Raw genomic sequence first — 21401 nt, 5'->3', positions numbered from 1 at the left:
CAATAGAGGGAATGTAATAATAATTATTCAAAATAATAGTCTTGCCCGTAAGCATATGTAAACTAAATGATCCTACAGATATGGCCGCAACCCTTGCTTCATTGCCCATACGTAGAATCACCTCATCTTTTTCAAGAATCCTACTTCCCTTTAGTCATTGTAATGAATTGCAAATATGAGAACCACAGGTGGTATCTAATATCCAAGTAGAAATTTGACCTAGTGACATATTAACTTCGATCATGAACATGCCTGAATCAGAAGCAGTAGTCTTACTACCCTTCTTCTTCTTCAATTCTGCAAGGCAAACCTTGCAGTTCCTCTTCCAATGCCCCAACTTGTTACAGTGAAAACAAACAGCTAAATTAGGACCAGTCAACTTGTGAGCATCTAGTATGCTCCGGAGTGATAGTGCAGAAGACATGACGAATATAGTAAATCTGTAAATGATAAACACATAACACCACTTAGCATATATTCAATTTCATTTCAAAATACTATATGAATCGGGTCTTTATTCATAAGTGTCTCCCACTAGTTTATCTAATTTTTTTTCAACCCCCTAAGTGAAAATTAAGCATTCATAATGCTAGTGGGAATAGGGATCCTACATTCCATCACACAACCTCGGCTGTGGCACGAAACGTCATGTGATGTTTAATAGGCAGACAACTCTTGTCAATTACATCTTATGTTATTCCCTAATATAAGTTTAGCCTCTTTAATAATTGAGTCACGGCTGTGGCACGACAAACTCAATATTCTAAGTCAAGTCTAACCCAACATTTCGTACAATTAAATCAGTCTCCAATGGCCCACGGCTATAGCACGTACCGACCTTTAGATTCTAATTCAATGTACACATCTCTATGTAATCGACAAGTATTTCTTATTTCGAAATCAAAGCCCTCGGATGTAGCACGAAACGATAATGATTTAAAAATAAAAACCATTTTCTACCATGTTGGAAGGCTATGACCGACACAAGCCCGTTGTATCATTGGCCAATTACTATTTGATATTTTTTAATTTTAGAGGGATTATATTATGTTACAATTATAATCATATTATAAAGAGATTCTTGCTTTTACATTAAATATTTCAAATCAATAATCGATAATCAGATGATTCCCAGATCGGGTGGAGCATTGTCAAGAGGCGTCACTTAATAACCCTTTCTTACAGATAGAAATCTGTTGTTGACAGAATCATCCTTTCTCTCAATATTGAAAATTCATATTCAATTACGTGTTTCATAAACACAAGAATCTCATGATCGTATTCATAATATTTATTGTTAAGGTAAGAAATGATTCATATTCTAGATTTTCTAGAGCACGCCTTATATTGATTTAAGTTCACCTAAATCTATCATCGCATGGTAAACATAGGCATATATCTCATATATAAAATTAAATAAACAAGTAAATATAAAGTGCGGTAAAGCAAATGTGTTTGGTTATGGCCCCATCCTATGTGATCTTTATCAAGCTCGTGATAAAGATCAAGGTCAATCTAATATGGTGAATGAAATAAATACAACTACTTATTATATAAGTCTTCTTCTTTGTTTAGACTTCTTGTATGCCTCTTCTTCTTCTTTGTATCACCTCCATTGGATAGCCTTCTTGAGTCTTCAATTACATTACATAGATTGAAAGTAAAACTAATCTAATGAACTTACAAGAATAACTCAGGTTACATTCGAGATTTATGATTACAAAGATTGACGACATGCAAGTCGTATTTAAAACCAAAACCAAAACCATTACACTAAGGTCGAAAGGTCATAACCTTCCACCATGCTCATACAACACATAAAAGCATGTTAAAACACATAATCTGATCATAACATATCATATTATCCATGATCTAATCATAAAAAAAATATGACAAAAATCAGAAAAATCATAATCAAATCAGAAAAATAAGAATCAATGTTTATGGGCAGTAAACGACGTCAAACGCCTTACAGATGAGTCGTTGATAGCTTTAACTATCAGTTTTGTTCAAATGCTCGTTTACCTATGGAATAGGGTATTCGTTTGCGTAAATCGGACACCAGACCCAGATTTCAGCAAATCTGCAGCAGCCAATTCAGAATCCGTATCTAATATGATTCTTATAATTAGAACAAACATAAATCATGTATATATCTGTATATATACAGATTACATAATCATCTTATGATTATACAACTCACATGAATATCATATATTCAAAACCATACATATATAAGCATATTATATCAACATCAAATCATGGCGAATCACGTACATGCGCATATATCGAAAACAGTTAAACACATAAACGAATTAAAAACTTTTCGCAAGTAGATCTGATGCCATTGAAGGGTTTTTAGCACATAAACGCAACGAAAACGTAAATTTAAATCTTAAAAAAAAACCGAAACCCTCCGCAGGATCCATGCGAAAAATAATATTTAATTCGTAGTTCAGTATGTTTACCTTAAGAAGTTTTACGTTAATGGAAAGATGGAGGTCTTTAATAGTGATCCAAGAACGATGAACGGAAATCCCTAGCAGCTGCTCCTCAAGTGTGAAGCACTCCACCGATATCCACCAAGAGTACAATGTGATGGAGGAGGAAGAGGTTGAGAGAATTAGTTGTCTCCCTCTTGTTCTACTTTAGAATTAGGGTTAATTATTTGGGTTGAGGCAAATAGGGTTTATAATAGTATATTTAAAGGCAAAATTTTCAGCTGAAAATTTTCCATAAAATATTATTATTATTAACCCTTTAATTGATTATTCTTATTAACCAATTAACTAATAATTAAAACACCTTTTAATCATTAATCCCTTTTCTAAACACTTTAGAAAAATAATTCTCTCACTTGATTTAATTTCCAAAATTAAATTCTTAATTAATAATATTAAGAATTAATTAAATCTCATTTAATCAATTATTAAATCTGCTAATTAATTATTTATTTCATAAATAAATAATTACCAGCCATTATTGATTAATTCCTCCACCATTAAATCATTCTCTTTTATGGTGTGACCATGTAGGTTCAATATTAAACTGGTAGTAGAAATAAATAATAATAAAACTATTTTATCATTATTTATATAAATTCTCTAATTCATTAAATTTGATTAATTAATAAATTAATCATATTTATTCTATATCGTGAGGGATACTTCTCAGCATATCGCGACTATCCGGATAATACGAATTCACTGCTTAGAATACCAAGAACCTATTCAGTGAGTAGTTACCGTACAATCAATTCCTTCTACCCTGCAATATCACGATTAAATACAAGGCATGGAACTTGTGTCAAGCCTATCTTATTTAATCATTTGCTTTCCCATTCACTATGCTTAGTTCTATGTAATGTAAATTAGAAACTCCTTTTTAATTTCATTCACTCTGGCCAGAGATTCCTGAACTAGCATAAGTGGATCAGCATTGAACATTCTCTTCCTTCACTGGAAGGGGTAGATCCTTTTTTGATCATACACTATCTTCGTGTACAAATTCATATACCCAGTAGAGCCCTTATAATTGTCCCTGGAGACTAAGAACTAAACCAAAGCATAGTTCAGTGTACACAAGATGACTATGATGACCTCAAGTCTAAGGATACTTGTACAACTATCACTATGTGAACAACTGCTGACACGTGAGTGAACTCCATCAGTTGTTCAGCTGTGTGAGTCATGTTCAGTGAACTTATTCTATAATAAGCACCTACATACTAGCTATAGTGTCACCACACAAATGTCTATGAGAACAGACATTCTTCATAATGAAGCAAGCATTGTATGTACCGATCTTTGCAGATTACTAATTACCAGTTAGTAATCCTACGACCAGGAAATATTTAAGTTTAGAGTTATCATCTTTTAGGTCTCATTATTATGATCTCATCATAATCCATAAAAAGCTTTACTCTAAACTATGGTATATCTTATTTAAACACTTAAATAGATAAAGCCCGCAATAAAACCAAAACAAGTCTTTTATTAATATCAATAAAATCAAAACAGATTACATAAAAGTTATTCATAAATCATCATACATGATTGGACTTAGGACACATCTCTTTCAGTTAGTTGTCTAAATAAACTCTCATTACATTTGTACTTAAATGTTTTTGACATCATCAAATCTATTAACTTGTATATTTTTCATAATTTACAAGTTGGGGGAGATTGTTAGATATATTTGTGATGTCATGTCTAATCTGATGTGTTTAGTTTCAGATCTTAATATCAGAACTTATCAAGACTTACTGGAAATCAGAACTTACTGAAGTCAGAACTTATATCAGAACTTAAGGCCGTCAGGATTTATATCAGGACTTAAGTGTGGATACTTCAGATAAGGAATGCAGTTGATTTACAGGAGAGGATCTGGACTAAAACAAAGAAAGATATGCTTTAGAAGTTGGACAGCTATAGGACTACAGAAGATAATATCTAATTGATATATTTTAGAAGACATGATTATTTCCATATCAATTAGAAGATATCTTGTAACTGTGTACTATATAAACACGGCTTAGGGTTTACACTATATGTGTTATCTTTCACGAGAAAGATTATACATTGTAACCTAGAAGCTCTTAGTGATATTGTTCATCACTGAGAGAATAGTTTAACCTACTTTGTAACAGAGCTTATTATATTGAATAAACTTGATTACCGTTACATACTTGTGTTCTAAATCGATTTGATTGTATAAACACTATATTCAACCCCCTTCTATAGTGTTGTGTGACCTAACATTAGAATTGGTAAAAATGTTGTTTTTTTATGGTACAAATCATATCATTTTGGAAGAAAATGACCCTTACAGCAGAAAAGTGCATAATTTCTCACGATGGAGCATAAAGTATTTAACGGAAGGTCCACGGACAAGTTTTATTGTCTTCTATAATACAACTAAAATTCTCCACACCGGGAAAAGCTTATAGGATAAACATTCCTAGTGGTTATGGGAACGAACGTCATTGGACTCACTGTGCAATGTTTTAAGAATTATTGTATTGGTCGTCTCACAAGTTAAGACATTGTATTGATGTCATGCATTCCTAAAAAAAATATTTTGAAAATATTTTTACACAGTAATGGATGATAGGAAAAGAGTAAAGATCGTGACTCAAATGCTAGAAAGGACTGCAAGCTTCTAAGAATAAGGCCTGAATTGTTGCTCGATGAAATTGAAGTGAATTTGAAAGCACTATACATACTTACTAGGCCTCAAATTCGACTTTTGTGTAATTGGATCTCTTCATTTAAACTTCTGGATGGATGTGCTTCAAACATATCTCATTGTATCAAATGGGAGACTTTAAGAATCACGAGTTTTAAATCATATGATTCTCATATTTTTATGCAAAAGTTAATGATCATTGCTTTGTATGAGTTTTTGCCATCGTATATTATGGATGATCTCTCGGAATGATTTAGATTGTGCATTTTATACAAGTTCGATGAAAGACAAATATGATGATCACCCCATAATTACCTTGAGATGCCCTTCATTCTTTTGCAGGGGAGTATTCTATTATCAATATGGAAGCGCAAGTTAACAATCATTTGTTAGAGCCATCTGGATAAGCTACCATGTTGTGGTAAGCTCCATCGCTAACTTTTTCAATATATATGCTTTTAGAAACAGGTAAAGTTTCACTTTTATCAAGAGAAATTGGTTTGCCCTCAAAACATAAATAATTATCCCCAGAAGCACCACCAAATAAGTCACAAAAATAGGATTTTGACTGTCATAGATCAGTTAACGTCAACGAAGTGAAAATTTGAGACAAGTATCCCACAAATATGAGTAGTATCTAGTTGTGGCCTATTTTGACACTATCGAGTCTGCTGAAGCGGTGGAGTTACATAGGACCAGAACTGAAATAGATCTGGTTCATGCCTTGTATAAGTCTCCTGAGAACGGATCACATGCCTGCACAAAGATGCTACAAATTTTAAATTTTTCATCTTGCTGCTAAAATAGAATATTTTTTTATTTTGAAAGGCCTATGTTCTACAACATTAACTTAGTACTAACTGGTATTGAATGTGATTCATTTCTAAAATGGATTTTGTTTCCTCTTAATTCATTATTTGCATTATGTAGCTTGTGTAGATGCCAATAGTCATGTCATCAACTGTCATAATACATATTCCATATTTCATCATATATAAAAAAACATAAAATTTAATATATTCAAAATCAAAATTTATGGAATAGCTTTCTAGATCAACTATACTCCCTTTGTACCCAAGTCACGTACAATTCCTGCCTGCGCATTCATTACTAGAAATATTTTATCATCAAATTACAGAAGAATTATTGGGGAGAGGAAGCACCGAAAGACTAGTTATTTCCTATTGTTAATGAAGAGATAATGAAAACCATACGCTGACTACTTTGATAAAATAGAACATGACATGGATTAGGCCTACATCGATGGTAACACGTAAGGAAGATATTTTAATTAATCCAGTTCATGTAGCTAAGACATTCAAGAAGTTCATACCATGTCTCTTCTTATAGACAGATTTTAGCATATTGATTATGAACAAGGAAACCATGATCTTTGGTGTCGGTGAGAGAAAACATTATATGAAAATATAAATTTTGGGTGTGCATTTTAGAATCACATGTCAATAAAATAGTATTACTCGATAACTATTATATCACTCTTTCCTCCAAAATCTAGAGTTGCAATTCATATTAGTCTTTTCTTTCTATTTAGTATAGTATTGTTTACAATTCGTAAGTTACTTGACAAATATTAAACTCTTATGTGTTCCATGTTCTAGTCGAATTAGTCTTGCTTAGTTTCTGCTAAAATCGGATCGTATCAAAATATCCACTATCAAGGCTAAATTATTGCCCTGGCAAGAAATTCACATAAAATTTTATATATTTTAAAATTTTAAAAGTATGTTAGCAACTGATAACGACAAACAGGACAAGTAATCTCTATTAGCAACTAACGTACAATGCAGTCTTTGTGGTAGCTATGAAAACACGGTAGCTACTTTCTGATATCTCCAATAGTCATGTTATCGAGACAAACAACACAAGTCATATTATCATCATCAACATCTTGTTAAGTTATAACAACAAAATCGAGATTATCGCTAACAGCCTTTGAACATCCTCTAAATATCGGTTGATACTCTTCACTCATCATGTACTCATCCTAAACGATTGGAACATCATTCGAATCCCTCCAATCCCAAACCCCATAAATATAGTCACCTGAATTCATATCAACACCTGATTGCTCAATATTATAAAGAACCTATTCATCATTTTATAATATGTACGGATTTTAGATTCCTATTTGAGATTGGACTTTCTTTAGTATATGTACATATTTTAAATTCCTTTTCGAGATTGGATTTTCGTTATTACTGGGGCGAGACCGGGTGTTTTGGGCCTTTCAGGTTCCATTTGGGTTTTTATGAGCTTAATGATAGAATTGGGCTCACTTTTATTTTATTCGGATTCTTGATTTTTTTTACTACACGCTAATTGTTGCAGATCTGAACAAAATAACGATCTTTTTAGCAATGTTAGGAATATATGTGCATTAGTTTGATGATATGTTTAACAAAACACTTAAGTAGAAATTTAGTGTCTGTAGCCTCAACGGATAAGACCACTTTGGCTATCCGTTGATGGTGTAGCTTTACTTAGAAATAAGTCTAGTATTGTAGCATATTTCAGTCTCTGTATTTAAAATTGTAATTCTTAGAAGTTGAGAGAAACTATGAGTCATGTTGACTACTAGATGATATGCAGATAGGAAGGCCAATTGTAAATATTTCATGCCTTGTAATTTTGTATAAATGAAGTGGTATCAACGGATGACTTAAAAGACCTTCAACGGATGAGAAGCTAAGCTTCAACGGATGTCTCTAAAGCTTCAACGGATAACATCCTTCAACGGATGAGAGCATCAACGGATGAAAGCTTCAACGGATAACATCCTTCAACGGATGAGAGCATCAACGGATGAAAGCTTCAACGGATAACATCCTTCAACGGATGAAGTCATCAACGGATGAAAGCTTCAACGGATGTTCTGCTAATCAGCCGTTGATAAGTGGTAGTTGTACCTACAAGCAGAGGCACGTGGGTTGACAGAGAAAACTGAGATGTGGTAGCCGAATTTCAGGATCAACAGAAAAAGCAGCCGTTCTTCTTTTGTACAAAGTTGCAATAGTCAACAAAGTACTTGAGTGAACAGGAAAAGAAGCAAGTGAAGAACTTATTTTACTATTGTAATTTAATATTGTTTTTCACTTGTACACTTGGTAATATATATGAACCAAGAAGAAGCTAGTAATTAGATAGAATTTTTCCAGAGCTGTTAAGAAATATCTTGAGAGAAAATTCATCTAGTTTGTACTAGGATGCAGCTGTGATCAACATTGTTGAACACAGATTTTCTAATATACCATCTCTGGTGGAACAACAAATCCACCAGAAAAGTTTTTAAGGTCTGTTGTGTTCTTTACATTTGTGCTTGAATATATATCTGTCTGTATTAGCTTAAAGCAATTCACACACTTGTTCTTCTTGAACACACAACTTTATAAACTGCTCAAAACTTGAAAAAGTTTTGAGATTTACATTCAACCCCCCTTCTGTAAATCTCATTGTTAGTCTTCTAGGAATAACAATTGGTATCAGAGCAGGCTCTTGACACACAAAGAGTTTAAAGATCTTGGAATCTAACAAAGATGAGTAAGAAGGATATTGGAGTAAAGATCCCAGTTCTTGACAAAGACAGTTATCACCACTGGAAGGTGAAAATGCACCTTCATCTACTCTCCCAAGATGAAGGTTATGTAAACTGCATTGAGAATGGTCCTCACATTCCCCACAAAGTAGCCACAGTTGCTACGGCCACAATTGCTGTTGGTCAATCCATTCCAAAACCCAGAGCAGAATGGACAATGGAAGACACAGAAGAAGTCCACAAGGATAAGAAGGCTATGAACATTTTGTTTAATGGTCTTGACAAGGATATGTTTGATAATGTGATAAATTGTTCAACTGCCAAAGAGGTTTGGGACACAGTTCAGCTGCTGTGTGAAGGTACAGAACAAGTAAGAGAGAACAAAATGCAGCTTCTCATTCAACAGTATGAGCACTTTCATTTTGAAGAAAATGAATCTTTAAATGACACATTCAATAGATTCCAAAAACTGTTGAATGGACTGAAGCTGTATGGTAGAGTGTACCAGGTGAAGGATTCAAATCTTAAATTTTTGAGATCCTTACCAAAGGAATGGAAACCCATGACTGTTTCCTTAAGAAACTCTCAAGATTATAAGGACTTTACTCTTGAAAGATTATATGGAATCTTGAAGACTTATGAACTAGAGTTGGAACAGGATGAGGTATTGGAGAGGGGGAGAAAGAAAGGAGGTTCAGTTGCATTGGTAGCTGAAAATGAGAAAGAATGCAGAAAAGAAACTGTGAGATCTACATCAAGCTCCAAAGATGGTGTAAGAAATCCAGAATCAGACAAGGGTAAAGGGCAAGTTGCTGAAAATGAAGACAACTCCAGTCAAGATGACTCTGATGGTATTGATGAGCATCTTGCATTTCTGTCCAGGAGATTTGCAAAGATGAAGTTCAGGAAAAACACTAGAGCCACTAAACCCCATAAGAACATGGTGGACAAATCCAAGTTCAAGTGTTTTAATTGTGGTATGAGTGGACACTTTGCAAGTGAGTGCAGAAAGCCAACCTCTGAAAAGAAGAAATTTGAACAAGTAGATTACAAAAAGAAATATTTTGATCTGCTCAAACAGAAGGAAAGGGCTTTCATTACTCAAGAAAAAGACTGGGCAGCTGATGGAGAAGAAGAGGATGAAGACATGGAATATGTTAACTTGGCTCTCATGGCTGATTCTGAGGAGAATGAAGTTAGTTCATCAAGCAACCAGGTAATTACTACTGATATAACACAGCTTACTAAAGAAGAGTGCAATGATGCTTTTAATGACATGTCTACTGAACTGTATCATTTGCGTGTATCTCTTAAATCTCTTGCTAAAGAAAATAGTAGGATTAAAGAGAACAATCTGTTTTTAAGTAATAGAAATGCTGTGTTAGAAGATAAGTTAATTGACCTAGAAAAGACTAAGCTGCATTGTGTATCTGTTGAAAATGAACTAGCTGAATCTATTAAGAAAGTAGAAATACTTTCCAATCAATTAGAGAAAGAGCAAGAGGTGATTAAAGCCTGGAAAACATCTAGGGATGTAAGTGCTCAAATTGCCAAAGTCCAAGGAATTGAATCATTCTGTGAAACTGCCTGGGATAAAAATAAAAAGAAACTGGAATTAATTGATGGACTGTCAACGGATGTGGAATCAACGGATGATGAAAGTTATCCGTTGAAGGAAGAAAAGGAACATCCGTTGAAGGTTCCTCAATTAAAACAGGCAGATGTTTCTAAAAGAGAAAATCTAAAGAAACTCAACAAAAAGTTTGGTTCAACTTCAAAGAACTTTGTCAAAGAAGGAGCAAGCACATCCAAAGATGTCAGAAAGGTGAATGTAGGGCACATGACCTTAGAACAGTTAAACAATAGGCTCAAGATGGTTGAGGATAAAAAGGAATCCAAAAGGAAATCCAACAGAAATGGGAAGGTAGGAGTTAACAAACATAACAATTACACACCTGACAAGTATGCTCCTAGAAAAAGCTGTGTGCATTGTAGTAGTGTTAATCATCTATCTGCTTACTGTAAATCTATTAAGAAATCTCCCATAACTGTACCCTCTTCTATGCCTAACATGTCTGTATCACCTCTACATGCTCTGCCTGTTATGTCTCAACAAAATCCTTATGCACATTTTGCAAACATGCCATATTTTAACAATTCTTATCTTGCTGCATTCAGTATGCCTCAATTGCCATACAATATGCCAATGTGGAATAACATGTATGCACAATCCATGCCTAATAATACTATAAATGTGCTGGATAATGTTGTGACTAACCCTACACCTCAACCAACCACATCTAAGACCAAGGTTGACTCAAACTCACCTAAGTCTAAAGATGCAGGAGGAATGAAGTCTAGGAGAAAGGCTAACAAGAATGGACCCAAGGAAACTTGGGTACCAAAATCAAATTGATTGATTTTGTGGTGTGCAGGAAAATAGAAGAAATCTATGGTACTTGGACAGTGGCTGTTCAAGACACATGACTGGAAATTTCTCCCTGCTCACAGAGTTTAAAGAGAGAGCTGGCCCCAGCATAACCTTTGGAGATGACAGCAAAGGGTTTACTATGGGATATGGCTTGATTTCAACAAGGAATGTCATCATTGAAGAAGTTGCATTAGTTGATGGTCTCAAGCACAACTTACTGAGTATCAGTCAACTATGTGATAGAGGGAATACAGTTTCCTTCAATTCTGAAGCCTGTGTTGTCACTAGTAAGAAAGACAACAAAGTGGTTCTAACTGGAGTTAGAAAAGGAAATGTGTACTTAGCTGACTTCAACTCTACAGATGCAGAATCTATTACTTGTCTTTTCAGCAAAGCAAGTTCAGTTGAGAGTTGGCTATGGCACAAGAAGCTATCCCATTTGAATTTCAAGACAATGAATGATCTAGTCAAAAAGGACTTAGTAAGAGGAATTCCTCTTGTTGAATTCTCAAGGGATGGTCTGTGTGATGCTTGTCAGAAAGGCAAACAAAGGAAAGCATCATTTCAGAAGAAGCTTGAAACAACAATTGATGAACCATTACAGCTGTTACATATGGATTTGTTTGGACCAGTCAATGTATTGTCAATAGCAAGAAAAAGATATTGTTTAGTGATTGTAGATGATTTCTCAAAGTTCACATGGGTCTGTTTTCTTGGATCAAAGGATGAAGCAAGTGAAATCATTATCAATCACATCAGGCAAGTCAATAATCATCCTGACTTAAAAGTAAGAAACATCAGGAGTGACAATGGAACTGAGTTCAAGAATTTGACATTAAGGCTGTTCTGTGAAGAAAATGGAATCATGCATGAGTTCTCAGCTCCAAGAACACCTCAGCAAAATGGGGTAGTTGAAAGAAAGAACAGATCTTTAATTGAGGCTGCCAGAACAATGCTTGAAGAATCAAAGTTACCAACATATTTTTGGGCTGAAGCTGTTAATTGTGCCTGTTTCACTCAAAATATTTCTCTGATCAATCAAGCTAAAGGCATGACTCCTTATCAGTTGTTCAAGAAAAGAAAACCAACTCTAAACTTTCTTCATGTCTTTGGATGTAAATGTTTTATACTAAGGAATCAATCTGACCATAAAGGGAAGTTTGATGCAAAGGCTGATGAAGGAATATTTGTTGGTTATTCAGCTGGAAAATCTTATAGGGTCTACAATCTAAGAACCAACATTGTTATGGAATCTGTGCATGTTGTGTTTGATGATAAAAAGATTGATGGACTAAAAGATGAGGAACATTATGAGAGACTCAAATTTGACAATATTGAAATATATTGTGATGATAGTGAAGAAGAGATTGATGGAGACGACACTTCAAAAGGAATACAAAATTTGCTCCTGGATAATGCACAAAATTCAGCATCCGTTGAAAGACATTGTGCATCATCCGTTGAAGTACTTAATGAAACATCCGTTGATCATAGCTCATCAACTGATAATCAATTTACATCATTAATTGATGGAACTCCAAGTTCCCTGCAAAGGACCAACAACTCAGGGGGAGTTTCAACTAATCAAAACTCTATCTCACATCATGACAATACTGAGATCACCTCATCTAGAGCTCATCTTCCACCTCAAAGGAAATGGACCAAGAATCATCCCTTTGAACTGATCATTGGTGATGCATCATCTAAAGTGCAAACAAGAAGAGCTACTCAAGATGAATGTCTGTATAGTAGTTTTCTATCTCAGGAGGAACCTAAGAAAGTGGAAGAAGCCTTATTGGATCCAGATTGGATATTAGCTATGCAGGAAGAGCTAAACCAATTTGAGAGAAACCAAGTTTGGAAGCTGGTACCCAAACCAAAGAACAAGAGTCCTATTGATACAAAATGGGTATTCAGAAATAAGATGGATGAAAATGGCATTATCATAAGGAATAAAGCCAGATTGGTTGCTAAAGGCTATTCTCAGCAAGAGGGAATAGATTTTGATGAGACATATGCTCCTGTTGCAAGACTTGAAGCTATCAGAATCTTTCTAGCCTATGCAGCCCATGCCAATTTCAAAGTCTATCAAATGGATGTCAAGAGTGCATTTCTAAATGGGAAATTAGAGGAAGAAGTCTATGTAAGTCAACCTCCAGGATTTGAAGATCCAAATTTTCCAGACTATGTGTATTATCTGTTGAAAGCACTCTATGGACTGAAGCAAGCACCTAGAGCCTGGTATGAAACATTATCAAAATTTCTTTTGGAGAATCACTTCACTAGAGGTACTGTTGATAAAACTCTCTTCTTTAGAAATGTTAATGGCTCTAGTATACTTGTTCAAATTTATGTAGATGACATAATATTTGGTTCTAAAGATAATAATCTTTGTAAGAAGTTTGCTAAGCTAATGCAAAGTAATTATGAAATGAGCCTAATGGGAGAACTAACCTATTTTCTTGGTTTACAAATTAAACAAGTTAGTAATGGAATTTTCATTAATCAAACTAAATATATTCATGATCTTTTAAAGAAGTTTGACTTAATGGAATGTTCATCTGCAAAAACTCCCATGGCCACTGCCACCAAACTTGAATTAAATAAGACTGAAAGGTCTGTGGACATTACAAGTTATAGAGGCATGGTTGGTTCACTTTTATATTTAACTGCTAGCAGACCAGATATAATGTTTGCTACATGTCTGTGTGCGAGATTTCAAGCTGATCCTAGGGAGTCTCACTTAATTGCTATCAAGAGAATTTTCAGATATCTCAAGGGTACACCAAATTTAGGAATTTGGTATCCTAGAGAATCTGGCTTTGATCTAATTGGTTATTCAGATGCAGACTATGCAGGTTGCAAAATAGACAGGAAAAGTACAACAGGCTCCTGTCAATTCCTGGGAAACAAGCTTGTATCATGGTTTAGCAAAAAGCAAAATTCAGTCTCTACTTCTACAGCTGAGGCTGAATACATTGCTGCTGGAAGTTGCTGTTCTCAAATGTTATGGATGAGGAATCAACTCCTTGATTATGGACTTCATGTTGATAGAATACCTATCTTTTGTGACAACACAAGTGCCATAGCCATAACAGAGAATCCTGTGCAGCACTCAAGGACCAAGCACATTGATATTAAGTACCACTTCATCAGGGAGCATGTCATGAATGGTACAGTAGAACTACATTTTGTTCCAAGTGAACAACAAATTGCTGACATATTTACCAAGCCACTTGATGAATCAACATTCACAAGATTGGTAAGTGAGCTAGGTATGCTTAATTACTCTTAAAATTCATGTCTTCTTTGCAATTTGATGTGGAGCCTGAAATATATTAGTTGCTAGAACAAATTTGACTTTTAACAAAGTTTATTCCATCAACGGATGTTCCCTATCCGTTGAAAGTCAAAATTGCTCTATCAACGGATATTCATTATCCGTTGAAAGACAAGTATATCTCTGGAACTTTTATCCGTCAACGGATAAAGCTGAAGTACCTTTCAACGGATGACAATTTACATTATCCGTTGAAATGTCACATCAGACGTTTGAGGTGTTTCACAGCCGTTGATTCTATTTTCTTAACCGTTGATACCATACATACATCTGTATGTATTGGTTTTAAAGGTAGTTATTAGAATACTTACAGTTTATTCTTAAACGGCTGAAATTCACTAACACCTATTTATTGATTAATCCTTTATTTATTTCTTTTTCTTTGAAAGCATATAAGCCCTTCTGATTGTTCATTATTACTTTACGCTTTCTTAGAATTTCAAGCATTTACCATTTTCTCTCTGCAAAACCCTCAAGTTATTCTCTGCAATTTCTACTCACAACAATGGCACCAGTCGTGAAGATTATGTCTCAATCTGGGTTCATCTACGAGAAGAATAATTTCATAGCTCTGGTAGAGAAGAATGAAGCCCACTCAGATTATCACAAAATGATGGACTTCATCAAAAACTGTAAACTTAGCTATGCAATGCTGGAAGCCCCAACGATTTTCTGTGAAGTAGTTGAGGAGATTTGGACAACTGCTGAGTTCAACTCCATGGATATGACTATCTCCTTCACTCTCAAAGGTAAAAATCACTGTATAAACTGTGATGACTTACAAGCATGTTTTAAATTACCTGAGAACAATGCCATGACACCACACACTGATAGTGATGTATCCAGCATGTTAGATTCCATAGGTTACTCTCTTAACTCTGCTAATTTAGGGGGTATTAGACGAAAAGGCCTTAGGAAAGAATGGAGTTTTCTTGGGGATGCCTTCATAAAGGTTTTCTCTGGGAAAATTAGTAATTTTGATGCCATAACTTCATCTCTTGTTAACATGTTCTATATGCTTGTTTCTGATAGGTACTTTAACTTTAGCAACTATGTGATGCTAGAATTAGGTACTAGATTAGGTAACAAAGCTAATAGACCTAATAACATCTATTATGCTAGATTCTTTATGTTATTGGCTAACCATGTTGCTGAAGGTTTAGTCATAATCAATGAGAATAATAAACTCAAGTGCTGGGCACAAGAGAAAAGAGTTCTTGCAGACTTGAAGAGAATGGATCTTAACAGCAGTGTGCAATTGGTATATTTACCAATCATGAATGCACCCCAGGTAGGTGAGGTAATTGCTTCTACAACTCCTACTTCTTCCAACCCCTCTATTTCTTTATCTTCTAGTGTGGCCATGAAATCTGTGTCAATGCCCCAACAGATTTCTACCAAGGTCACCAAATCCAAACTTTCAAAATCCAAGACAAAGAAAACCACCTCTGTTGTTTCTCAAAAGACAACAGTTGTAACAACAACCATTAACCCTGAGGGAAGTGATCAGGGTGTGAGTGGTGAGGGGAGGGGTGAACATCAAAGAAACCCCCAGGATAAGGAAGGAGAGTTGAGTGCTTCCCAAGCTAGCCAAGCCCCAGTTTCTCAAAAAGCTGTGGTGGTTGAAAAGGTCTCTAGCACATCCCTAGTAGCATCCTCCCAAAAGGATGTTACTATTGAAAAGAGTTCCCATCCAGGAACACAGAACAAAAGAGGGAGGGACACTAAAGCCAAACACTCACCTACAAAAGCCTTTATTAGAAGAAAGAAGGCTAGAACCCAATCTTCTACACAGGGTGCACACACTGCACAGATACATCCATCTGTCTCTGTGCCTTCTCAAACTCAGTTTGATGTGACTCCAATAAATGTGGAGTCACAGCCCCATTCTCTCACAATAACTACACATCAATCACCAAATACTTCTTCACCATCTCTGGATGTGGATATGCTATTCCCATCAATTCCTGATTCTCCCTCTTTACAACTAAGGGAGAAGCCCCACTCAAATACAGGTGATCATCATCTTTTAGATGATTTGTTGGATCACCCGCAAATTCTTTCAGATATAATTGAAGGATCTGTATCAACACATATCAAATCAATCTATACAGATTCAACAGTTATATCACTTTCAATTTCATCTTCTTTTCCTTCTTCAATGGATATCACTCATCCGTTGACAAGTGGTTGCTCTTCAACGGATAAGCTTAACAGCAGTTATCCGTTGATAACAACAGTTTCAACTTCAACGGATATTCCACATCCGTTGATAGTCTCTACACAAATAACTGAAATGATTCCAAGTGTAGAAGACATGAATACTGTGCAATCACTTTTAGGATTGAGGGCAGGGAGTGAAAATTTGAGTGAGAGGCTGGGTTGCTCCCAGGCAAAAGGAGAGATTGAGAGCACAAAAATGCATGCTATTTCTTCCAGCATGGCAAAAGTCAGTGAGTGGAGTACCACCTTAGAAGGTGAAGGTGAGGGAGTGAGATGTGTGAGCCAGGGGGAGCCCCTGATGCAAGAACATAGAGAAAAAGAGAGAAAAGCAGGTACAGTTGATACAAGGGTGGAACCAGCCATTGCTCATGAGTCAATGATTGTGGATGATGCTGAAAAGGAAAGACAATTTCAGCAACATTACAAAGCTGTAATTGATAACATTTCCTTGGATGCTGACACTTTTACTCATCCTGTGACAGCCTATCAACTGTTGGCTGCTCAGGGCAATGAGGAGGCAGAGAGGACACTACATCTAGTGCACTCAACAGAATCTCTTCAAAGGGATAAAGCTGCTATTAACAGGATGCCTTCTACAGCTGGTGAGCCATCTGAGGAATTTGGAGTAAATTCTGATGATGATGACTCTATTTCTTCTGATGGAAGCATGAACATAGGGGGAGATGAAGACCCTAGTTCCATTCCTAATCTACCTGAATGGGCCCTGACTAAGGAGCATAGAACAGGTGAATTCAATGTCCACCTAGTCAAACAAATCATCACTATTCAACAGGCCATTCAGAACACTTCAAATGCAAATATCAAGGCTATCCTCCAAGCTCACCTGGACTCACTGCATCTCATGAAGTTGCAGAAAGTAAAGCAAGATATGAGTCTAAATGATCTCAGGAAAGATATTGCTGACTTGAAATCCTTCACTTCAGAAAAATTGGATTCAGTCATGCCCTATGGTACTTTGCAGGACTTGGTTTCGAGATTGAAAAAGGAATCAGTTACTGAACAAAGGCTGGCCAAGTTGGAAGACAGAGTTCAAGGAATTGAAGATTCTGTGGCCACCCTTCTTCTCAACCAACAATCTCAAACCAATCTCCTAATGCAGCTGGCAAAAGCACAAGGCTTGACCCCTCTCCTTGATGATAACAAAAAGGGGGAGAATAAAAGGGAAGGGGAAGGAGAGCCCTCTACAAAGATTCAGATATCTAAAGTGCTAGTTCCTGCCATCACTACCTCTCCAATCATTCAAATCAAGGGAAAATCTGATGGAATTGATTTGATTCAGCTAGCAGCAGCTGAAATACAAATGAAAGAACAATGGAGGAGAATTGATGAAAGGTTGCAATTGGTGTTTGGTTCTACACAAAATAAATCAACATCTGTGAAATTTAGCACAAAGATTGAACCAATCAACATGGAGCTCATGCCAGTAGGGAGTCTTAAGGATGGAGAAGCTTCTTCCAAAGAGCTACAAGCTATAATCCTCAAGCCCAATGAAAGATCCAATAAGGACTCAACAAAGAATCCTTTAAAAGAAGTGGACTTTCCTCCTTCAAAAGATGATGAGAACAAGATCTTAGGCAGGAGTATTGCCTATCTCAAAAAGTCCATGGATGAGGCTGTAAGGAGAAATAGAGCTATTATCATTAGAGAGGGAAAGAGCATATGTGTGATGCAAGGACATCCCAAATTCTCAATAGCTAAGAAAGAAGAAGCCAAGCAATTAAAGGCTGACAAAAGAGCACAAGCAAAGCTTGAAAAACAGCTAAAGTCAAGCCAAGTTGAAGAAATGAAAGGAATTGAAGTCAGGGGTGAAGAAAAGATTGCTAACTTAGATGAGGTTCTTGGGAGCATATTTGGTGAAAATATGGAGGAAAGAGAGGAATGGCAGAAGGGAAACAGAAGAAAGGCCAAGGCACACAGAAGGAGTGAAGATAACCCTGAAGATACCAAATCTACATCTAAACCACTACCTTCCATACCTGAACCTTTTGTTACTGATCCCTCTATAAATATCCATGGTGAACCAATCATTCCAAAAGAGGAACCTATTGATTGGGACAACATCACATTGCCTACCTTTCTAACCACTCTTCCACCACCAAAGAAACAGAAAAGAAAACCAAAATCTACACCTCCCACAACCTCTAAGAAATTCACTCAAAAACAAAAACCTAAACCTAAGTCACCCATTTCTAAAGATGATTATGTTCACATCTGTGACATAAAAGAAATTTCAGACATTGAACTCTATCTGGATGAGCTGGAGGATGTAAGGGGAATAGCTGCCTACAGACAGTTACCAGAAAGATTAGTGTTCAGATATAAAGGAGCTGGGGAAAGAACATGGCCTCTCCACAGGATTCTAAATGAAGGCTACTCTACCTTGATCAGAGTCTTTTCAGCCATCAAAAAGGATTCTGGCTTTACCAGAACAGCCAAGACTGAAATTCTCAACAAGATTGCCAACATAAGGAAGACTTGGAGGGAACCAAATGCTTTGCCCAGAACCTTACTCATACAAGAAAGGGGAACTAAAATTCACAAATCACCTCATTGGTTGATGGAATTTAGAGATGACAAAGGAGTCAGAAGATTTTTCAGACTTGAAGACCAACTCAAGATTGCCAGCAATGAAACTCTCAAGGAAATGCAATCTAAGTTGGATATCAGTGATGAAGATGAAGCTGAATTCTTCAGAAAACTCCAACTCCAAATTGAGGGAAATGACAAAGGGCTAGGAAAGAAAACCAGGGAACAAAGAAGAAAATGATGTTTTGCTCAGGCTAGAGGAGCACCCTTGGAAATACTGTAAATCTTCAATTACCTCCTAGTACATACACTTTTGCAGCACTTTTTATATTTCTACTTAGTTTCAATTCAAATATTTGTTAAGTGTTTTGTTATCATCAAGTTAACCCTGAATTTATGCCTACAGTTCTTATAGACATAAATAGGGGGAGATTGTTAGGAATATATGTGCATTAGTTTGATGATATGTTTAACAAAACACTTAAGTAGAAATTTAGTGTCTGTAGCCTCAACGGATAAGACCACTTTGGCTATCCGTTGATGGTGTAGCTTTACTTAGAAATAAGTCTAGTATTGTAGCATATTTCAGTCTCTGTATTTAAAATTGTAATTCTTAGAAGTTGAGAGAAACTATGAGTCATGTTGACTACTAGATGATATGCAGATAGGAAGGCCAATTGTAAATATTTCATGCCTTGTAATTTTGTATAAATGAAGTGGTATCAACGGATGACTTAAAAGACCTTCAACGGATGAGAAGCTAAGCTTCAACGGATGTCTCTAAAGCTTCAACGGATAACATCCTTCAACGGATGAGAGCATCAACGGATGAAAGCTTCAACGGATAACATCCTTCAACGGATGAGAGCATCAACGGATGAAAGCTTCAACGGATAACATCCTTCAACGGATGAAGTCATCAACGGATGAAAGCTTCAACGGATGTTCTGCTAATCAGCCGTTGATAAGTGGTAGTTGTACCTACAAGCAGAGGCACGTGGGTTGACAGAGAAAACTGAGATGTGGTAGCCGAATTTCAGGATCAACAGAAAAAGCAGCCGTTCTTCTTTTGTACAAAGTTGCAATAGTCAACAAAGTACTTGAGTGAACAGGAAAAGAAGCAAGTGAAGAACTTATTTTACTATTGTAATTTAATATTGTTTTTCACTTGTACACTTGGTAATATATATGAACCAAGAAGAAGCTAGTAATTAGATAGAATTTTTCCAGAGCTGTTAAGAAATATCTTGAGAGAAAATTCATCTAGTTTGTACTAGGATGCAGCTGTGATCAACATTGTTGAACACAGATTTTCTAATATACCATCTCTGGTGGAACAACAAATCCACCAGAAAAGTTTTTAAGGTCTGTTGTGTTCTTTACATTTGTGCTTGAATATATATCTGTCTGTATTAGCTTAAAGCAATTCACACACTTGTTCTTCTTGAACACACAACTTTATAAACTGCTCAAAACTTGAAAAAGTTTTGAGATTTACATTCAACCCCCCTTCTGTAAATCTCATTGTTAGTCTTCTAGGAATAACAAGCAACATATGGACACGACAATATGGACTCTTTTGCTCAAGCCCCTGGTTTCTTTAGCAATCTATAGTATCACATTGACAGGGATATGGGTTGCGTGCTTTCTTATCTAGCCCTGGAACTCCTCCCCAATCTTGGAGAAGGAGAAGTGATTGATGTACAGCCTCCTCAACTTCCATTACAGCTTTTCCCTCATTTCCAGCACATGAACTACGGAGCCTTTGCAGAAGTGGTTCCGAAAGATGCTGAAGAGGTGGTTCCAGGAATTCATGTAGGGATCTTTGATGAAACTGAGTTCCCATGGTGGAATGATGAGTAACTTTCTGATTGTAGGTGGATTTAAGTGTTGGGGCGGTGTTATTGTTGCTTTAATATTATTAGTTAGGTAGTTCTTGCGGTTCCGGTTTGTATGATGGAGCTGCAAGTTTTCTTTTAGTTCTCTCCAATTTAAGTGGTGAGAATTCGGATGTATGAACCCTTGATATATTTATATATTTTTCTGCTTAGCAAAAAACCTCATAAAGTTTCTGATTTTATCGATTAATTTTTGATTAATTTTTTAAGGCACGTGACTGA

General features: G+C 35.9%; 1 protein-coding gene across 1 annotated transcript in view; it reads left to right on the top strand.

The window, feature by feature from the left end:
- LOC141717882 (zinc finger protein GAI-ASSOCIATED FACTOR 1-like) overlaps positions 1-21144 on the top strand; it is a 53225-nt gene extending 32081 nt beyond the window's left edge. The window contains exon 2 of the mRNA XM_074520111.1: positions 20910-21144. Coding sequence (XP_074376212.1) covers positions 20910-21144 — 235 coding nt within the window. The remainder of the gene's footprint in view (positions 1-20909) is intronic.
- Positions 21145-21401: the final 257 nt, after the last annotated feature.

The sequence above is a fragment of the Apium graveolens genome, chromosome 1 (assembly GCF_009905375.1).
Source record: "Apium graveolens cultivar Ventura chromosome 1, ASM990537v1, whole genome shotgun sequence".
NCBI lineage: Eukaryota > Viridiplantae > Streptophyta > Magnoliopsida > Apiales > Apiaceae > Apium > Apium graveolens.
This window is presented reverse-complemented; position numbering and strand designations above follow the sequence as displayed.